This window comes from Salminus brasiliensis, chromosome 4, assembly GCF_030463535.1.
Source record: "Salminus brasiliensis chromosome 4, fSalBra1.hap2, whole genome shotgun sequence".
NCBI classification, from domain to species: Eukaryota; Metazoa; Chordata; class Actinopteri; order Characiformes; family Bryconidae; genus Salminus; species Salminus brasiliensis.
This window is the reverse complement of record NC_132881.1, coordinates 32558692-32578399: the sequence shown is the minus strand read 5'-3', so window position 1 is coordinate 32578399 and position 19708 is coordinate 32558692. Positions and strand designations below refer to the sequence as shown.

Genomic DNA, 19708 nt, shown 5'->3' with positions numbered 1-19708 from the left:
GGATTTTAAATTTGTTTTTTTTATTGGATTATTTTTGTTTTGCTTGTGTTTGTATTTTTATTTTCATGTCAATATTCTTATTTGTTTGGGAATTATGTTGAAAGGATTTCTGGATGAAATCTACACCCTTAAAATCAGCTTCTTCAAAGGTTCACTAGCAAAGGCAAAAATTCTATTTTAGAACCATGACCATTTAAAGAAACATTCAAATGTGTAAATGGTTCCTTGGTCAGGTTAAAGCGTTCTTCAATGCAAGAAAACACTTGTGTACCATAAATGGTTCTTCTTAAAATGGTTCTCTACAGCACCAAAAAAGGTTACAATCAAATAACTGAATTTTAGCACTATAAAGAACCTTATTTTTACCTTAGACTGTAGCTGTAAAAGGGTGGTACTTTTAGCAGCCTGCTAAAATAGCAGGCTTAGCAACTGGCCCTGCGTGAACATGTGCCTGGGTCAGAAAGCCTTGCCAGGCTCCACCTGCTGCCCTGGCTCAAGATTGAAAGACTTAGAAAACATGCAATAAGTAGATTGCATGCTTGGCAGTGACACAGGAGTGCAATCCTGCTAGCTGGAATTGTGTCCTCAGGCTCAGATCTTGAGCAAAGCTTGCTCAGGTGATATGTGACTAGATTATCACGGGAGTTTGCACGCTTCTTAAACCCAACTGGACATCAAATGTAAGCTCATCCAAACATGTCCCAAACACATACACACAGTTAAAGCACTAGTACCGGTTTGTCATCTTCTTCTGTTCCAGTCTTAGCTTTAGTTCAGAGACCAGCGCAGTGTTAACCGGGTTCTCTTTATGTCTGCAAGACCTTCTATTTGATTTAGAAGCTACAGCAGCAGAAACAGTGGGTACTGCCCATGACCGATCCCCTGGTCTGGAATAGCCAGGCAGTGGAGGAGGCAAGGGGGCACTGGGAGGTGCTGGAGGGGACCATCGGGCACCGGCACTGTTGTTGTTACAGTTGATGTTCTCTGCGGTTGGAACTTCAGTTTCTTTCATCATGAAATTTTCTCCATTGTTCTGTGGTTTGAAGGGGTTCTGAAAGTTCCATTGCTTGCGATGTCTGGCTCTCCTTCTTATGATACGCTGGGAAGGCAAGATCTTGTTGGACTTTTTGTTTCGCATGAACGTGACTGTAGATATCAAGACTGTGACAGTAACCATGACCATAATGACACCAGCGAACAAGCCTAGGATTTGCATGGGATTTTCCCTACTTTGCATTAAAAAAGAGGCCAAAGGTCCCCTGAGTTGAGTCTGTAAAAGAGCACAAAGAGAAATCAAGTCCATGGGACTGAAAGGATAGGCAACATAGGGTGCAGTGGGGAACTGAACATTTGAGGTGTTAAAGAACACAATTAGTGTTACCACACACATATGGCAGCAATATTTAAGACCACTGTACGATAGGATGTACAGAAGGGGCAGCTCTCAGAGGAAATAGGTTCAGTGAGCTGACTGTATGCACATTGGCAAGGCAGTGGGTTTTAAGTGATACCTAGTTTATAGTAAAATGGTTTCTTAGAAATAATCAGAGAACTGAAATAAAACAATATCACAGAGCCTAGTTTCACATTAAGACAAGATCAGAAGGGTTGAAAGGGCACCCAGAATAGAGACCATGCAGTCTCACAAGCTGAGACTTAATAATAAGTTGTAAGTCCATGGGTACTCGAGACAAGCTATGCACATAGAAATAAAATAATTGTGTTCTTCATAATTTCAGAATACTACTCTTGTGCTACTGTGCTCCTGTACTCTTTTACAGACTGTATTTATCATGTATCTCAACAATAACATGTGAAGAGGAATAAATGTAAAGGCTCACTGTTTATGGTGTCAATTTAAGAAAAAAAAACTGCACAGTTCTAAAAGAGTGTATCATGGTCAGGGCTTCCTAATAATCTTTCTGATCTTGCCCTGTGGGTGGACACGGGACTTTTTTACAGAGTTCCAGTAAATAATAGTAGATATAAAAATTGTCAGTGAGATGGTGAAGACGACAATGCTGAAACATATGTTGAAAACAGCCCAGGGTCGGGTTCTTAGGCTCAAGAAGTATGAAAACATTCTGGATTTGACCTGCAAAGACAATACAATAACAACAAAAGCATACATAGTAAAAAAGTAAAATAGCAAAAAACCTTTGTAAAAACATATGAAAATTAATGTAACAGGTAATTTTGGAGCTGGATTGTTTGTTTGTAAATTATAATCTGAATTACATTGTAATTAATAATGTGAGTGAAATGTAACAAAATACAACATACACCAATCAGCCATAACATTATAGAAGAAGTGAACAATTTATCATCTTCACCTACTGTGGCATATGCCAAAGGGTGGAATATATTAGGTAGTGGGTTACCAGTCAGTTCCTAAAGGTGATAAAGAAAGACAAATGGGCAAGCATAAGGATCTGAGACACTCTGTCAGGTCAAATTGTGATGGCTAGACAACTGAGTCAGAGCATCTCCAAAACATCAGGCAGATCTTGTGCATGTTCACAGTATGCAGTGGTCAGTACCCAGTGGTCCAAGAAAGGACACCCTAGGTGACAGGGTCATGGGCACCCAAGGCTCATTGATGAAACCAATGATGGCTCTGTCTCACAACTTACAGGACTTAAAGGATCTGCTTCTATTGTCCTGGTGCCAGATACCACAGGAAACATTCAAAGATTTTGTGGAGTCCATGCATTGAATGCTAAGATCTGTTGTGATGACACGACGGGGGATCTCCTCAACCATAGGAAGGTGGTATTAGTGTTTTGGCTGATTGGTGTTTAATTTAATGTATGGAATTTTTGGAACCTGGGTAATGAAAGAAACTGGGGGTAACACAGACACTGAGGAAGAAACGGGAGGTAATTGTAACAAAAACTACAGTGACCTAATAATAATAATAATAATAATAATGAAAGGTATTCACAACTTACTTCTTCTGTGATGTCAATCTTTACAATAGTGGTGGTACTGAATGATGGAGAGCCTCTGTCTCTTGCCTGGACCACAACAGACCAGGTACATTCTTTCTGATTAGTGATGTTCTGCACTATGTCCATAGACTTGATGTAGGGCTTCAGTTTAATCTCTCCTGTGTCTGCATTGATATCAAAGATGTTGTCTGGTTCTGTCTTCATGATGGAGTACTCAATAACATTGTTGGGTTCTTCTGCATCATCATCCACTGCCTAAACAACATAAGCAATATTTGGCTCAATATCTTTTAATCTTTTACAAACAATTCACATTCTGAAATCATTGCATTTAAAAGCATCGTCATAAACTGAAGACACAAACAACTCTCTGACCTCTATTTTCACAGGGGCACCAATGACCATGGTCTTCTCTAAGGAATTATCACTAAACTCTGGTGAGTGGTCATTGAGGTCTAACACAGTGACAAAAACTTCAGCGAGACTGTATTTCCCCTCGGTGTCCTCAGCCTTCACATAAAAGTTGTACTTGGATTTCACCTCAGCGTCGAGACTGGCCCAGGGCTGGGTGTAGATGATCCCTGAATCCGACTGGATGAGAAACCTGCAGAAGTACAGAGGACAGGAAATGAGAACACAGGGGAATTTGGATTACACAGTCTGACAATAGTTTTTGACAACACAAAAAAACAAAAAAACAAAGACATAACAAAGACATAACAGAAATATTGTTCACAAATACAAGATGGTCGTAACATAAAATCTCTTTTAAACATTTTATATCAAATGTTTTAAAACATTATATAATGTTTTTAAATAATATTTTAATAGTAATACTAATACTAATTATTGACTTGTAAAATAATAAAAATTTACTGAAAGAGCTGGCTTTGCTTTCTGCTTCAGTCTATCAGTGTGTATAACATTGTATATTGTTTTATTAACATGTTCTTTGCTGTCATAACTGTTCAATTTTATTGTCTTCTGTTTGAATTGGTCTTCTTGAATCTAAATGTCACGCTGCAGATAAGTGGCGCTGTTACATGAACATGGAAACATTCTATTTCCTCCCCACATCCCATTATCAGATTAGCCATAACAGAAGGAAAGGCATATGTTAAGCAGAAAAAATACAGTTGTTTGTTACAGTGACTATACAAAGTATTCACCTCTTAGATGCCTTCCCCTTTTATAGGGGATGCTTTATATAAATTGCTTTGAAAAAAGAATTTACAAAAAAATAAATAAATAAATAAAAATAATTTATATATATATGACTTGGTAGCCTCTCTCTCACTAATCTCCTTTTGTGAGGACGACCTGTGCCATATTCCTTCCATTTCATAATGATGAATTTCCAGTTTTTTTTTTGTATTCATGCCCTGACTTATACTCTTCAGTAAACTTTTTCTCAGAGTTTCTCAGACCATCCAGACACTTAAGGTGCATTCATTGCACTCAGGTGGTCCCCATTTCACTAATTGTAAGACTGCTGCCTGAGAGTTGCCTGGTGAATAAGGTCAGTCACTTTGAAGGGGGTGAATATTTATGCAATCACTTATTTTTCACTTATTATTTAACATTACATATATTTTTATTTAATTACATTTGTTTGTAAATTTGTGTTAAAAAATCAAATAATCTTGACATTATATATCTAATTATATAAATAATTCAATTTATTTTAAAGCAATAAAGGAGGAAAATGGAGCTGATTACATATTAAAGACAATGTAAAATTGTGACTTCTGACCACATGTGGTGAAGTTATTTGCTAATAGTCTTTAGGCGAATGCATGACAGTGGATTAAAGGTATAATTGTTTTGTATTTGAGTAAAGTCAAAAAGTGAAAAAATAAATTAAATCTATGCTAAGAACTAAGACAAATGTTAAGGTGTTAAGGAGTGTATTATTCACTAATTTGGCTTAATAACAGCAGGCTTGATGCTAAGAAGAGGAAAAATAATACACAGCAGATGTTAGCATACTTTCAGCACACTCTACCAAGTTCTGACTTTATTTTGGATGATTCTAAAAGTGGGCAAGTTCATGGTTTGGTTAGCAGTTCTGAGTGGAAACACTGATACCTGAGCACTCGGATAACTCTCACACTGTTCTTGCTATTTCTACACTTTAGTATGAAAGTTAATAAAACAAAACCAAATTCTGTCCAGAACAGCTAGGCCTGTTATCTAAACCTTCTGTTTTTAGACCCAAAACACAATCTTGACATAATATGAAACAAAGCTCCTTGAATCCTCAGTAGTCTGAATTTAATTTATTTTTATTAACCCTAAGAGTAGCCTCATAACTCTCCTCTGACTCTGTATATTACCTAATTTAGATGTTATATATATGAAAATGCACTCTATGCTTTTATAATTTAGGGATCTGTGTATTGACACTATGCCTTCATTGTATGTCATCATGTAACATATTTCTGTGCTATACTAAAGCTATAGAGGGCTGCAATATGAAAACACATCCTCTAGGTTATCAGACATTATGCATAAATTGGAATTTCCTTTATTTTTTCTAGCAACTCATCATTGGTGGATGTGTGCAGTTAGATGGACATTGAGGTGTTGATATATGGCCATAATGCTACTCACAGGTCTGATCCTGAGCCATAGATGGAGTATTTAATGACACCCCACAGACCAGAGTCTGGATCTGTGGCCTGCAGAGAGCATAAAAAGATCAATTAAAAGTCATGAGAGCTGTTCAGTTGTGAATACTGGAGTGGGGCATAAACACACAGCATGACAACGACGATGAGTTTTAGGTACTGATAGGGTAAAAACATTATTAGAATGAAACTTAGTGTGTGCTAATCAGACCATACAACCATTCTGCCCTCTTTCCGTGGTTTTATAGTGGTTTTGCGGCCAAGGTTGAGCACTAGCAGTTCATTTAGCTGATTGGAGTGGATCGGGAGACAGGATAACCCCTGCTACACCACTGCTCACTCATACACACACACACACACCGAAACTCTCTCGCTCTCTCTATCCACTGATGAAGGGCAGATTGGGATAGACGTTAACACCCAATGCAGACAAGCTTACCAACACTCACAGCTACCTTTTCACTCCCACATGGGGTTGTATTGGGTGTATAACTACATAACATAATACACCTTTACATTTCAGAATGAATTATACAGTTATTATATGCTCATACCTTAGATTTACTGATATATTTACATTTTCATACAAAGCAACTCAGTGTTAGAAATAACATACATTTAGATCCTATGACTCGTTTTAGGAATGGGAAAAACTGTATAATTCTGAGAAAAAGTGGTTTGTCATCACACAGTTGATGTCAGCGCAGTCATAAAAGTGGTTGATCAAATCATATGACTACACCGGCTGGAATTATTATGATGTGTTAAGCACAAAAGTCAAATCTGGGGTTTTACTGTTATACAACAGAATGAAAATGATAACCATCTGGCAGCTTACCTCAGTTTAGACCATTTAGCTAGCACTGCCGTTCTTGGCATCATTTTAGATTCTTATCCCCCCTAAACATTTGATTTTTAGAGAATTAAAAACTTTTTTTAAGTAGGCATAACCTTCAGTTTCAGAGAGAAATATGCACACGTATCCCATTTCTTTCATAATCATTCTATTTTTAGTAGCTATGCAGAAGAACATTATTATACTCACCGTCACTGACACAACATTGGAGCCACCAGGCGAGTTCTCTGGGATCCGTGCAATGTAGAAATCAGAGGTAAACTTTGGAGCATTATCATTAGTGTCAAGCAAGTTTATCACTATGTCTGCAGTGGCACTGAACCTCTCAGGGGTGTCAATCTCCACTGCAAGTAGCTGAAAAAAGGAAATGACCATTATCCCCCTGCAGTTGATCTTACCTGATCACAAATTCACCATGGTTATCATATATCATTAAATGCAAAATGATAAAAACAACAAAAAAGAACATTGCTGCCATTCATAGTACATGTGCTGTTAACATGCTAATATTTCTATGTTGAGATTAATGCATCAAAATCTTTAAACTGGAAAAGTCAATATTTTTACCAAGGCTTGTGTTATTGCTTTCAAGATTGTAAGACAATTTACCAGTATCAGATCTCAAATAAACAAAACCTTATTGACGGACTGTGCATAACATGTATGAAAGGCATTTTTGGAATTATATTGAAAGTTAAAGTTATTCTTGTTCATTTGCTGAACAGTAACATGCAAAAGTTGCTTAATAAAAACACAGGCATCATTAGTATTTAACCATGCTGTATAATTAATTGTTTTAATTTTGTATGCTTATATTATATAATTTGTGAATATATAACTGAGTAAGATAAAAGTCTTGCCTTGAATGTCAGAGACTGAGATTTTTCATAGTCTATTGCAGCAGAGTCCTCTACTAATATGGTGACTTGAGCTTCATTAAGGACCGTCTGGGGGACCACTCTTAACATTCGGCCAGGGCCCACTAGCCTCAGATTGAACTTTGCATTTGCTCCCTGTAAGAAAAACACACATATGAACACATTTATTTCATGCCACAATTAATGAGACTGACTATGAGTACCAAGCAGATCTAAGCAGTCGCTATTTTGCAAATGGATGTATTGATCTTCATGTTGATGACACCAGTATTAGGGACAGTGTTCACTCAGATGAACTGATTTCATAATGTTCTATTCATAGTGTTTATTGTATAATGAGTTCTGCAATTGCACAGGAGAAAATGCTGGAAAGAGAAACCACATTGCATAATATGACAAAAGCTTAAAGGGGCACACCTGCTTGTTTGGGCTGACTCTTGCCATTTACATAACAATAAAAAATATCAGTTTCATTATGACAGATCATTCTTTCAAAAAATGGAAGTGAAGCACTAACAGCTATTCTTATCATCCAATTCGGCTTATGAACAGTGGCTAACACAGGACAGTCTGCTATCCGACCATCAGACATGATTCGATCATAATTTTTAATAGACACTAGTAGTCTGATATGTGTATGCTGATCAGACTATAGAACCATATTGCCAAGGTTAAGCACTAAAATAAACATTCACCCCTAACCTCACTTTTATGCCCAGAATATACTTTAAAATACTGCCATCTGCCACATCTTCTAAGAATACAAAATGAGGAGCCCACCTGGTCTGAATCGTTGACAGTAATCTTTAGACCCCTCAGTATCTCCCCTTCAGGAGGATGCTCATACATGGTCAGCTCAAACACGTTCTGTGGGCCGTTCTTTCCATAAAAGGTAGGGGGGTGGTTATTCAGGTCCACTACTCGAATAGTTACAGTGGTGACAGAAAAGTCCCTGAGATTTCCTTCTTCATTCACCTCAGAAGCCTAAAGACAGAGAAAAATAGTAATGTTCAAACATGTAGTGCAGTGTATCCAATTCCAATATAAACTATTACCAGAGAGAAGAAAATAAACTATGCTTTAAACCAAAAGTATAGAAGAAAGCAGTAAAGTTTTAAAAAATATTTTACACAATATTTACTGATATTTAGTTTAACCCACCTAAATGCTTTAGATGTAATAAAGCTTCAATATGTGTTAAATCTAACCTTGATTTTGATATTAAATATTTCCCTTCTCAAATGAGCTGGATAAGCAAGAAGAGTGATGCATCCACTTGTTTTGTTAATGCCAAATACATCGTCAGCTCCTATAAAGACATAGGAAAAAAAGGATAGGTTGAGAATTTGTATAAGAGAACAAATCAAACAAATGAAATAAAATATACCTCTCCTGTTGGAGTAAATAAAAGAAGCATAATGCCGATGTTCAATGAAAAACATGTATATCCAATATGGTGATTTAACAGGAGAAGCCAAAAATGCTCCTAACTTTGAATGGAGGTCAATGTAAAATAAAAGTTTATTCCAAGTCATTTAGAACAATTCTATTGGTTCACCCAGCCAAAGTTATTTACACAGTGTACAGAGCAGCTACATGGTTCACATGATGGAAAAAACTGAGAAAAAAAAAACGGACAACAAAAGAGATACATGTTTTTCATTGGACAGCAGCAATATGTGTGTAGGTAGATTAAACTGTACTGAGCTTATGGTATGTTCCTGAAATAAAACATACCATTTTCAATAGAATAAACGATTGGATTAGGATTCTCCACATCTCCGTCTTTGGCAAAAACAGTGAATATTTCAGACCCCTAAGAAAAAAAATGAAAACACACAATCTTGCTTGGATTTGCCTGAATTTAAACATTTGTGTTTTTGTTCTAACACGCCCAATCAAAGTATCCAAAGGGCTTTGACAATTAGCTAACGAGTTTAACCATGTGTTATATATGGTAGAAATACAAACAGAGGTATAATTTCAAACACAGTAGAAGACCTAACAATGCATTTGTTTATTACCATTAACACTACCTTTTCTTAGGAGATACAGGTTTTCCACAACCATCAAAAAGAAAATGAGAAACTTTAAAACACTCACAGGTGAAGAAACTTCATAGACGTAGCCAAAGTACGGTGTTCCAACAAAGATGGGAGGAGTGTCTTGACTGTCAATCACATTAATTGTCAAGGTAGCAGATGATGACATCACCTGTACTCTCCCATTATAATTCCCACCTCCATCCTTGAAAAAGCAAGAGTACCCATGTAAACCATTTCAGTGATACAGTGTTGCTAAGCAGTGAGTTTTTTAATTAATGGCACCTAAATAATTAAAATATAGTTATGCATAATTTTTCCAACATGTGCAAAATTGTATATATATAACATTTAACTGGAAACTAGGAAATTATATATATATATATATATATATATATATATATATATATATATATATATAAATATATAAATTCTCCATGTAGAAGCATGTTTATGTACAAAATGTAATGTTAATGAAGGATACCTCATCCTTCATTAATATTACATTTTGTACATAAACATGCTTCTACAAGGAGAATATAATTATTTACTTTTTCTTGCACATACATTTACAACCACTCCTGACCATGTGCATGCAGAAACCACTAGTGGCAGAAAGTGGTAGAAAGATCACAGGAATACTTATTACTATTATTATTATTATTATGAAAGTCACAAACTCCCACTCACTGTCAACTCTTTTGGCATTATTTATGTCAATTAGTAACACACAAGTAAAATAAAATCACATCAGAGGCACATATAAAGAATGAATATGGAAGCAAATAGTGGCTGATCTTGCCTTGCCTGGCAAGTCATCTGAGATTTTAATTTAAAAGAAACTGGAATTGTCTGTCTCTGAATTATTTTGAATTGGAGGATGTTAAATGTCATTTTTACAATAATACATAAAATAATTACAATTAACATAAAATGTATTTTTGTAGATCATATCAGATCATGCTACTATTAAAATTATTAGTAATATTTACATGCAAGAACTAAACTGTTACACATCTTTTCAACTTGTTACATGCTAGTTGCTGTCCAAAACAAACAGTACATTAACCCACTTGATCACGATTCATTGTGTACAGTTGTGTGTATGCACACAATGCCAATTTTTTGAACGTGTTCTGGTGGCTCTGTATCACAGATTTGAAATATGTTCTACCCATACTATGATAAATTAATGTACTGGATGAAGCCCCTCCTTAACCACCATTTTTTGTAAGGGTAAAGTTCAAAGCTGGAGAAATGGAGAGCCTTGAAAGAACAATATTTTTGATCAGAGCACCATTTGTTTGTTGATTAGATACTGTTAGAAGACACATCAGCTTTCAGTTTCCCTCAGTTGTTGGCTAAACTGTCCTTGTTTTTAATGGAACTGGTGGAGTATGGCAGTATGGAGTGTAACAGCAAAAACATATCCCAGAGCCTCAAACATCCAAATCTTACGCTTTAGCATTAGGGAAGTCTTTGTGGTGAGCACTTTTTGGTGCCAAATTAACTGATGTATATTCCAGTCTGAAGTCTGAAGTGTGTTTACCTGCCTTGCATGGATCAACCATCTGTTTTTTTTATTTTTTATTTTTTTTATTTGACAGTTCCTCCATAGTGATAGATGACAAATTGACTGCTATAAATAGTAACATACCCAAACGGATTGAGGAATCTTCTCTCAGAAAAAAGCAATGTAAAAACTGTAGTTTTCCTTAAAAAACAAAGCTACCCATTGTTAATTGCAAGGTATTTCATATGAAACATAAAATAAAATAAAATAGTCTTCAGTTTACCATTTTGGACAAATGTCTGCTATTGCACTGAAATGGGAAACTGAAAATACACCAGCTGAAGACATACAAGAACATACAAGCCGACCAATAATTCTTTAGAGAAGCTTAGGTTCAGTACAAATATTACACAAACATGCCAACTACAAATATCTAAATACAATGTCGATCCCACCTTTGCCACCACAGTGACGAAATGTGTCCTGGATCTCTCATAGTCAAGGTTCTCACCCGGTTTTATCCTCAGCACTCCACTATGGCGGTCAATAGCAAACTTGCTGTTTGGGTCATTGCTCTAGATAGGAGATCAAAAAGGCATTGTTGCGTAAATGTGCATCTGAAGCATTGCTGGTAGTTGTGAAAATGATTGGAATTTACTTTCATATTTTAAAACACTTCTCAGGGCTCTTGGAACAATATCATAAGCCATCTGAACAAACGGTGTTATTGACATCACTGGGCTCTTTGCAGTAAGTGATGCATATTTGTGTCAGCTCAGGATGGTCATACAATGTGTCACAAGGGGCAGGTGAAAGCTCATGAGTCCAGATGTGCTGCAGCTGCAGTGTCACTTGTGTCCTTGCACACTGAGGACAACCTAGCATCACTACCACCCCCAGCAGAGCAAAGCTGCTAGCTAAGCCTCTAGTACCTGACGCAAATGTAATTGTAATTTAATCCCAAACAGAGCAACGGCACAGTATGCTGGACTGCACATTTTAGTCAAACGTCAGATGTGCTTATAGCATGGTATTATTTTTTATTGCAGCCAGATTAACCTTCCGATCCTCAGTTTTTACAAGGGTTTTCTATTAAAGGTTCTGAAGAGGAAAAAAGGAAATGCTGATTAGTCCCACACATGCACTCAGATAAGGCTGAACTAAAGGTTGTGGGAGGTAGCAATCTGTTACCTGAAGGAAGTAGGTGACGGATCCGCCTGAACCTGTATCTCTGTCCACAGTATGCACCTTGTAGATACTGCTTCCAGAAGGTGTGCTCTGTGTATTGCATGGGAGGAATTTGTCACCCCATTGTGTATTAGTTTAAAAACTGTCTTGAGACAAAATATAAAGTTTACCGTACATTCTGTAGTTTTAGTATAAGGTTAGCTTACCTCTGGCACATCCACAATGGAGGGCATGTTCTGGAATTGTGGTTGCTCATCATTGGCATCCATCACAAACACCCGTACCTTTTCAACAACCTTAAACATATTGAATAACAATGTTAGAAAAAGGTGTCCACTAGGATAACACCAGTACACACTTTGATAGATTTCAGCCCTCTTACTTTATTAAGGCCATCTGAAATACTGACAAGGACCTCAATCTCATCCTGCACCTGCAATGGCAAGATGGATTATCAGATGGAAACACATAGCAGTGTTTTCACTGAATGTGTATTCATTCAATAGCATCTTGAAGCTTACCTCTCTGTTAAGTTCTTCTACCAGAGTTACAATTCCAGATTTGGGATCAACACGAAAATATTCTTTAGACCCTGGATCAAAGGCCAGTCCATATCTTACTGGTTGGCCTTCTGGATCCGTTCCATTTAGAATATATATCTGTGTACCTAAAATACAGGAAATAAGATTGACCAGAACTGTCTAATAGAATTGTATTGCCACACCATGATTACTTACAGACATGTTTTTACAACAATATTGCATTACCCATATAGGAATTACAGCCTTTTTAATACCTAGCCACTCATATTTCACAGGCTCAAAAGGGACAGTGTACTGATAAGCAGCTTCATGTTTATGTGTGGTCATTATTTCATGACAAAATAGTCCTTCATCAGCAGTTTTTGATTGGGTTTTGATTGATTTGATTTTAGGTGGTGAACCAGTCTCAATTTAGCAGTGGTACTAATGTGTGTAAAAACACAAGCTCAGCATGCGTTACTATGTCACAACTACTACCAGCAATTATGTCAGTATTGCTACTGTACTGAGAAGGGTCTGCTACCCAAATAATAACTGGGTTAACAGCACTTCTGGAATTACAAATTGACTTGTGATGTATAGGGAGAAGGCAACTTACATACTGTGCATGCAATCATGGCTACTGTCTGTAATTTAACACCTTTATAGTGGACATTTAAGACAACAGCTATATGGTTATAGATTCTCAAACGTAACAGGCAAGCAACATGTGAGTCCAAGAACATATTAAAAATAGCAGCAATGAAGAATCAGTCCTTTAGTCTTACTTAGCTGAAGTAATACTCTGTAAAAAAAAAAAAAGAAGCCCTAAGTAAATTACATGTAACAAGCAACTGAACTGGGTTTATTAAAAAAATAAATATCCTGAATGAAATCATTCACAGTATTAATTTGTGTTGAATAAGCCCTTAATTCAATTACTTGTAATTTTTTATATATTTGTTTTTAGGTAGATTACATGGCAACACAGCTGGGCAATATGTTGATATTATATAAATATAATTATAATTTTGTTATCGTTATAACAGTATGCTTTTCTAAGCATATTGAGGATACTGTTAGTGCTTAATAAACACTGATCAGCTGCAGGTTTCATTACTAACATTGTGATTAGAATGATTTAGTTAGATAAAAAGCAGATAAAAATCACTCTTTTTAGCACATGAGAGAATCTAAATAGTAGAATCTGTCGCTACGAATGTATTTAGTTTATAATTACATTTATCATGATAAATATCGTGTATCGCGAAAAAATATATATATCGTGATATAGTATTTTTACCATATCGCCCAGCCCTACATGGTAATACTACTAACTGTCAGCCAGAGAACACATCACCAAGTGACATCAAGTAGGTTAATTCTTCTAATGAGTTGCAAATGTGAGCATGAGCACAGATGCTTGTTCAATCTGTAGCGCTCTTACAGAACAACACTGTTTAAAACATTGGTCATACTTTTTTTGAAGGAAACCAACATTTTGACTAATTTAAAAAGCAATATTTAGCATTTATGAGCAGCTTATGTCAGCATTCACAAGATGTTCACAAAATAAAATAAGAGGTTTTAAAAAGTAAAGGACATTGTATTGATGCAAGGGCCCTTAAACTAAAGTAACAGACATTATTTCCATAGTCACTGTTATGAAGAATCATTCCACAGAGGCTTAGTTAAGAACTTAAGAACTACATTTATATGAAATATTCAGATGTTCTCCAATCAAAGTGATCATGACATACAAGATTTTTTTTTGTTTTCAAATCAGGTAGGGACACCGCTAACCATCTTCTCTCTCCTGATTCAGAGCAGTTTAATATTTGCAGTTATTGTTAGACCGACAGTATAAAATAGATTCATTTTAAAATTGTGCTCTGTCTTCACAATGTATGTCACCCTGTGGGCAAACTGTACTTTGTATTTTCATTAAATATTTTATTTTTATTTATAATATATTTTAAATAAAGTAAAGGTAAAGTGTGTGCCTTATTTCAGGTTGGTTACTGGAAAGACAGATCATTATAAAATTGTGGTAATTTCGAAACAGAAAAATCTGATGTTAAAAAAAGAATACATTAGATGGGCTTGATGGTCAAGCCCAACCCAAAGAGTGTTTCAAATTCTGCCCTACAGCTGATGGAGTTGAACAATAGTGCCTGCAATGTGAATGTAGTCTTAATCGTCTTGTTTTGTTGTCCAGAGCAAGCCTGAAACGACTGCTTCAGAAATCCTGTCTGCCTCCCCCCACCAATATTTGTTTTTAAATATTTGCTTTAAAAGTAATTATTTATATTGTGTTATAATATAGTTTACAATGCCTTTTTCTTAATTTGTCTTGTTATATTATCTGACATAAGCTGTGCATAAATATTTAATAATTGCTTTTTAAATATGCTACTGGTTACTTATTCATGTGTTCTAAAGTCCATGTGTAGGTAGCTGAGCAAGTAACTTACCCTTTGGTGTATCTTCTGAAAGACTGAACAGGGCTAGATTACCATTGTTACTGTGGGGTCCATTGTCATAGAAATATGGTGCATAATCACTCTGCGCTGTAGACACAGAAATGTATGGCTCTTAGATAGACAACAAAGGATAGTTGTTCCTTTCTATGATGAATAGGCTTGTCATTGTATTATATATATACATATACTAGTCATTTTATTTGTGGTTTAAATGAATAAAGTCAACAGAGTCTTAATATAGGCTACAGTTTTACATTCAGCATCTTATATTGACAATACTCCTGTCCCTTCCACTTGCCTAGGATTACTGCTCCCTTTACGTCATCCACACAAAAATAAACATTGATTTAAAATATCTATCCACATCTTTAACAGTGGAGCCATTCCCTTTGAAAACTGTACTCCATGAGATTGATGCATATTTAACATTTTGCCAGTTTAATAGCGTTAGTATTCTAATAGAATTCATGTGTACTCACTTGCTACTGTTCGAGCAGGTAAACAGTTAATGCAATTACAGGGGAAAAACAAATACAGTATAAGCAGTAAAAACACTATAGTCGTTCACAAATGAGCATTAGTTCTCAAAAAGACTAATCTTAAAGGTTTAGATTAAATGTTACAGATACAAGATGTTCAGACACTGAGTGTCAAGATGTATTCCAAACAAAAAGATCTTAAATACTCACCCATGCAGACATGCACTAAAAAACAAAGTGGTGAAAAAAGTATTCCTTTATCAATATTCATTCTAAAAAAGCTATTAAAAAAGATCGAGAAATAGTCCAAGAAAAGCACTAGTAGCAGTAACTAAGCAAGTGTCCTTCTGAAGGTGTTTATTGCAGACTGAAAGAAGCTAAAGCAGACTCTAAGAGGCTAATCCAATGACAGGTCTTAGCCTGGGAACATTTTTAGACCCTACCTCTACCCCTTTAGCACATTGGCTAATGCCCACTACAGGGGCTCCTGAGCTGCTCCTGAGCTACATATGCCTAATCATGTTTTACAACAACATATCAAAGGTATGTGACCTTAATGTCAAATTTTACAGAATAATGGTAATGTCAGAATGTACAGATGACTTTGATTTTAAGTAAAAATGTCTACAGATCACCATACTGCTAATTAATATTCACAAGATTAGTTAGATCAACAAACAAATAAAAACTGCTTTTTATAGTGTACGACATACATGGGATCTAATTTTAGAGAAGAAAATACCTGAGAAATGCATTAGGTGCATGCTTTGCAAATATTTCATTATTTCTACCTATGCATTTAACTGTGAAACCATTCCCTTTAAAAACTGTACACCAGGAGATGGATGTGTATTTAAGATTTTGCCAGTTTAGTATTCTCCTAGAATTCATGTGTACACACTTACTACTCTTTGAGTTGCAATCACAGGGGAAACCAAGTACATACAGTATAAGCAGTAAAACCCTATAGTAGTTCATATATAGAGATGTAGACTTTCAAGATTTGGTGTTACAGATTCAAGATGTTCAATGTCTATATTGGGACATTATACCTTTCACATGTGACTTAACAATTAGATTACACAATAATGGTGTATATTCATTATATATGCATTATCACCAAGTGTTTTCTCTGGGTGTCCACAAATGTTCATTACAAGAGTTGATGCAAATGTCAAAAATGTAGATACTGCACTTACTCACATTCTGTACTAGAGGGAGCTGTTCACTCTAGTACAGAATAGGGCTATAAAGACAATAAAACGTGCAAACCATATTATTTTATTTCTCCCTACCTACTCATCTAGGTCAATGTATCTTACAGTGAAAGATACCCCCTTAACAAAGTGTTTAAGAAAAGCAATACACCTAATCTCTTTCTTTGTCAATCTGATTTGTAGTGAGAGTAGAACTCTCAAGTAAGTTATATAACCCTTCTCCTCAGCCATCAGTATTATTAAGACATAACAGCCTCCCCTACACAGTCACTATGTTTGCAGCCCAAAAATGAGTTCAGAACATAAGTATAGCATATTTGTGTGCAAGAATAAATCTTTTGAATTAAATAAATCTGCACCAAATTTGTGTATATGGACAAAATGCCCTATAGCCTTTTAATGCAATATGTGAGCCACCCTAAGAATTTTGCTTGTATTTTTGTTTCAGGCAAAATAAAAAGATTAAAAATACATCATGGTTTAATATGTTTTCAAGTATCACATTCTGTTGGCATACATGGGTCACATCTCTACTCACATGTTTGTCGAATCAGTCACTCAGTTACTGATCAGTAATTACAATGGCATGTAAATGTTTGGGCAGCACTGGTCAAAATCTTATTTACTGGCAATAGCAAAAAATTATCAAACATTCAACAAATCAAACATTTTAATCAACACTTTAAGAAAGACAGCTGTATTATTGTTGTTTTTTCACAAGTTTAGAGTGAAATGGAAAAGTGCACCATGTAAATGTTTGGCACCCCAATAGATTTAAGCTCAGAGGTTATTTTTAAAGAAAGAAATTTTGAACCTTCATCAGACCTCACCTCAGAAGTCGGCAGCCATGGGCACCTATAGGCAGCTGACTAGAACTTACAAAACTCTGCCTTGCACCTACCAGATAACTGATGCACACAAAGACTGCTATAAATAGGCATCATTTTCCTCAGTGCTTAATGTATTTAAGTAATGGAAGTTAACAGGATCGGTGGAGGTCAAGTTGAAGACCTCCTTGGAAGACCAAGAAAATGTTCAGAGAGATCTCCTTGTAGGATAATAAAAGCCCCCGTGTTTGACTCCAAAAGATTTAGGGGCCCTGGAGTGATGGTGCACGATTCTACAATGCAGAGAACAAATATGATATTCATGAAAGAGTCTTGAAAGTAATTTTTTTCTGCATGCTCACCATTAAATTTTGTATGATTAGTTTGCAAGTGAACTGTTGAAGAAAGAAACATAGATTATGTTCATAGATTAATTTAAAATAGAACTTGCTGGCTGCAAGCAATGGTATATTAGGTGAAAAAAAGATGCAGAATGTAGTGAAAAGAACACTTCTCTAACTGTCTATAGCTTGTGTTAAAGTCAGTGGCACAAGTAGCATTTCACTGATAAAGGGCGGAATAGATTGTTGAAGATAAAACAGCAGTACAATGAACCCAAACAATCTCAATAACCTAAGCACAATGAACACAATGAAGAGGTGCAAGCTGAATGTTATGACATAGCCATCACAGTTTTCAACCTAAACATCATGATATATGGGCCATGGAGCAAACTCACAGAACAAGTCTTTTGCAAAGATGAATAGATGTAAATTATATATATATATATTACACATGTAATAACCTCTTTTAAATAAATAGTAATAAATACATAGCATTCCAGTCTAACCGAATATGCCTTCTGTTTACTTTCTGTACCAAATGTCATTAATGTCAGAATTTGAGGGTATGTATTTTTCATAAATGGACTTATTCACAAGCAACTATGCAAATAAAAAAGGCGCACCTGCCAATTTACCTCAATCAACATTTGTGACTGTAGCTTTGCTTTCAGGTTTAATTTGCGTGGAGCAGGCAGATGGCAGGCAAGCAGATTAACCCAGTGTAATCCTTCATCATCTCGCAGTGCTCAGGCCCAGTCTACTGGGACAAATAAACCAGAGGCAAGTCACCATTTACAACAAGGACAAGGCAGAGAAAATTCAAAAGCATATACTTTATAAATCCTTACTTCAGTAAAACTGCTGTGAACTTGCACTGGTTGTCATAGTCACAATTGATTTATCTGAATTCTTAGAATTAGAAAATGTTACCTCTCCATTGCATAAATAATCACTTTGGCATTTTTATATAAACCACATATATGCTGCCTATGATCCACCATGGAAAACTGCTAAGAAAATGTGATTACGCATATAAGTCTGGGGATTATATATCACAACATTAGGAGCTACAGTAAAACAAAGACACTGCACATCACTGAAAACTCCTGCAAAAGCATCTAAAAATTCAGATTCTTTAAAATTTCAGAGATTTAAAAAAGCAACACTCATTTTATGATTATTATTGTTATGTCCTTTATTTTATATGTGACAAATAATGCCTTATTGCTCCATTTACCATACACCTCAAAGTAGCACACTGTAATATTACACTTCTTATTTAATATTCTTATTCCATGTTAGCATATAAATAAATAAATAAATGTGGGTTTTTCTTGCTCTGTGTTTATATTGTTGTATCTGTTACTTCATGTATTATTTTATATTACTATTACAAAATGATTTTTATTATAATCACATTTCCTGCTTAAATAAAGGATGAACAAACAAGCCACGCATTTCCTTCTGGCCCGAGGAAGACATGTGTAATATTCCATCATGCTGAGAATGTTCAGTTACAAAATATTTTACATGAGTTTTAATCAGTATTTGGAAAGATTAAAAGGTTTATGGAAGAGAGTTTGGCAAAGGCTGTGGAAAATGGTTATGAAATGAAGAAACCATTATTACCAGCATAAGAATGATGTGCCAACGAACTCAATTTTTATTTCAGATATATTACACTGTAAAAAGACAAGGATTCATGTATGGTGTACTCCATATTTTATTGTAGCATGTCTCTATAATTTAAAACAAATCACATCATTTAAACTTCAATTT

General features: G+C 35.5%; 1 protein-coding gene across 2 annotated transcripts; it reads right to left on the bottom strand.

The window, feature by feature from the left end:
* Positions 1-486: 486 nt before the first annotated feature.
* On the bottom strand, positions 487-15812 carry cdhr1a (cadherin-related family member 1a). 2 transcript variants are annotated; one of them, XM_072676961.1, is made up of 18 exons: positions 15752-15812; positions 15542-15547; positions 15054-15149; positions 12580-12725; positions 12441-12491; positions 12265-12354; positions 12062-12148; positions 11326-11445; positions 9419-9562; positions 9053-9131; positions 8524-8624; positions 8096-8299; positions 7298-7450; positions 6627-6791; positions 5565-5632; positions 3327-3555; positions 2952-3206; positions 487-1270 (listed from the first exon to the last, which is right to left on the bottom strand). In XM_072676961.1, exons 1-18 carry the CDS (start codon positions 15810-15812, stop codon positions 728-730), a joined length of 2598 nt encoding a protein of 865 aa, XP_072533062.1. In that variant the 3' UTR covers positions 487-727. The 2 variants fall into 2 exon arrangements, with proteins under 2 accessions (XP_072533062.1, XP_072533061.1); XM_072676960.1 differs by lacking the exon at positions 15542-15547.
* Positions 15813-19708: the final 3896 nt, after the last annotated feature.

Excerpts from the sequence above, each read along its gene's own strand:
- cdhr1a (XM_072676961.1), bottom strand. The coding sequence starts at position 15,812 with ATGAATATTGATAAAGGAATACTTTTTTCACCACTTTGTTTTTTAGTG. Across the intron at positions 6,792-7,297 it reads CTCAGTCTCTGACATTCAAG|CTACTTGCAGTGGAGATTGA; the intron begins GCAAGACTTTTA and ends TCCTTTTTTCAG. Across the intron at positions 3,207-3,326 it reads GTGCCCCTGTGAAAATAGAG|GCAGTGGATGATGATGCAGA; the intron begins GTCAGAGAGTTG and ends TATGTTGTTTAG.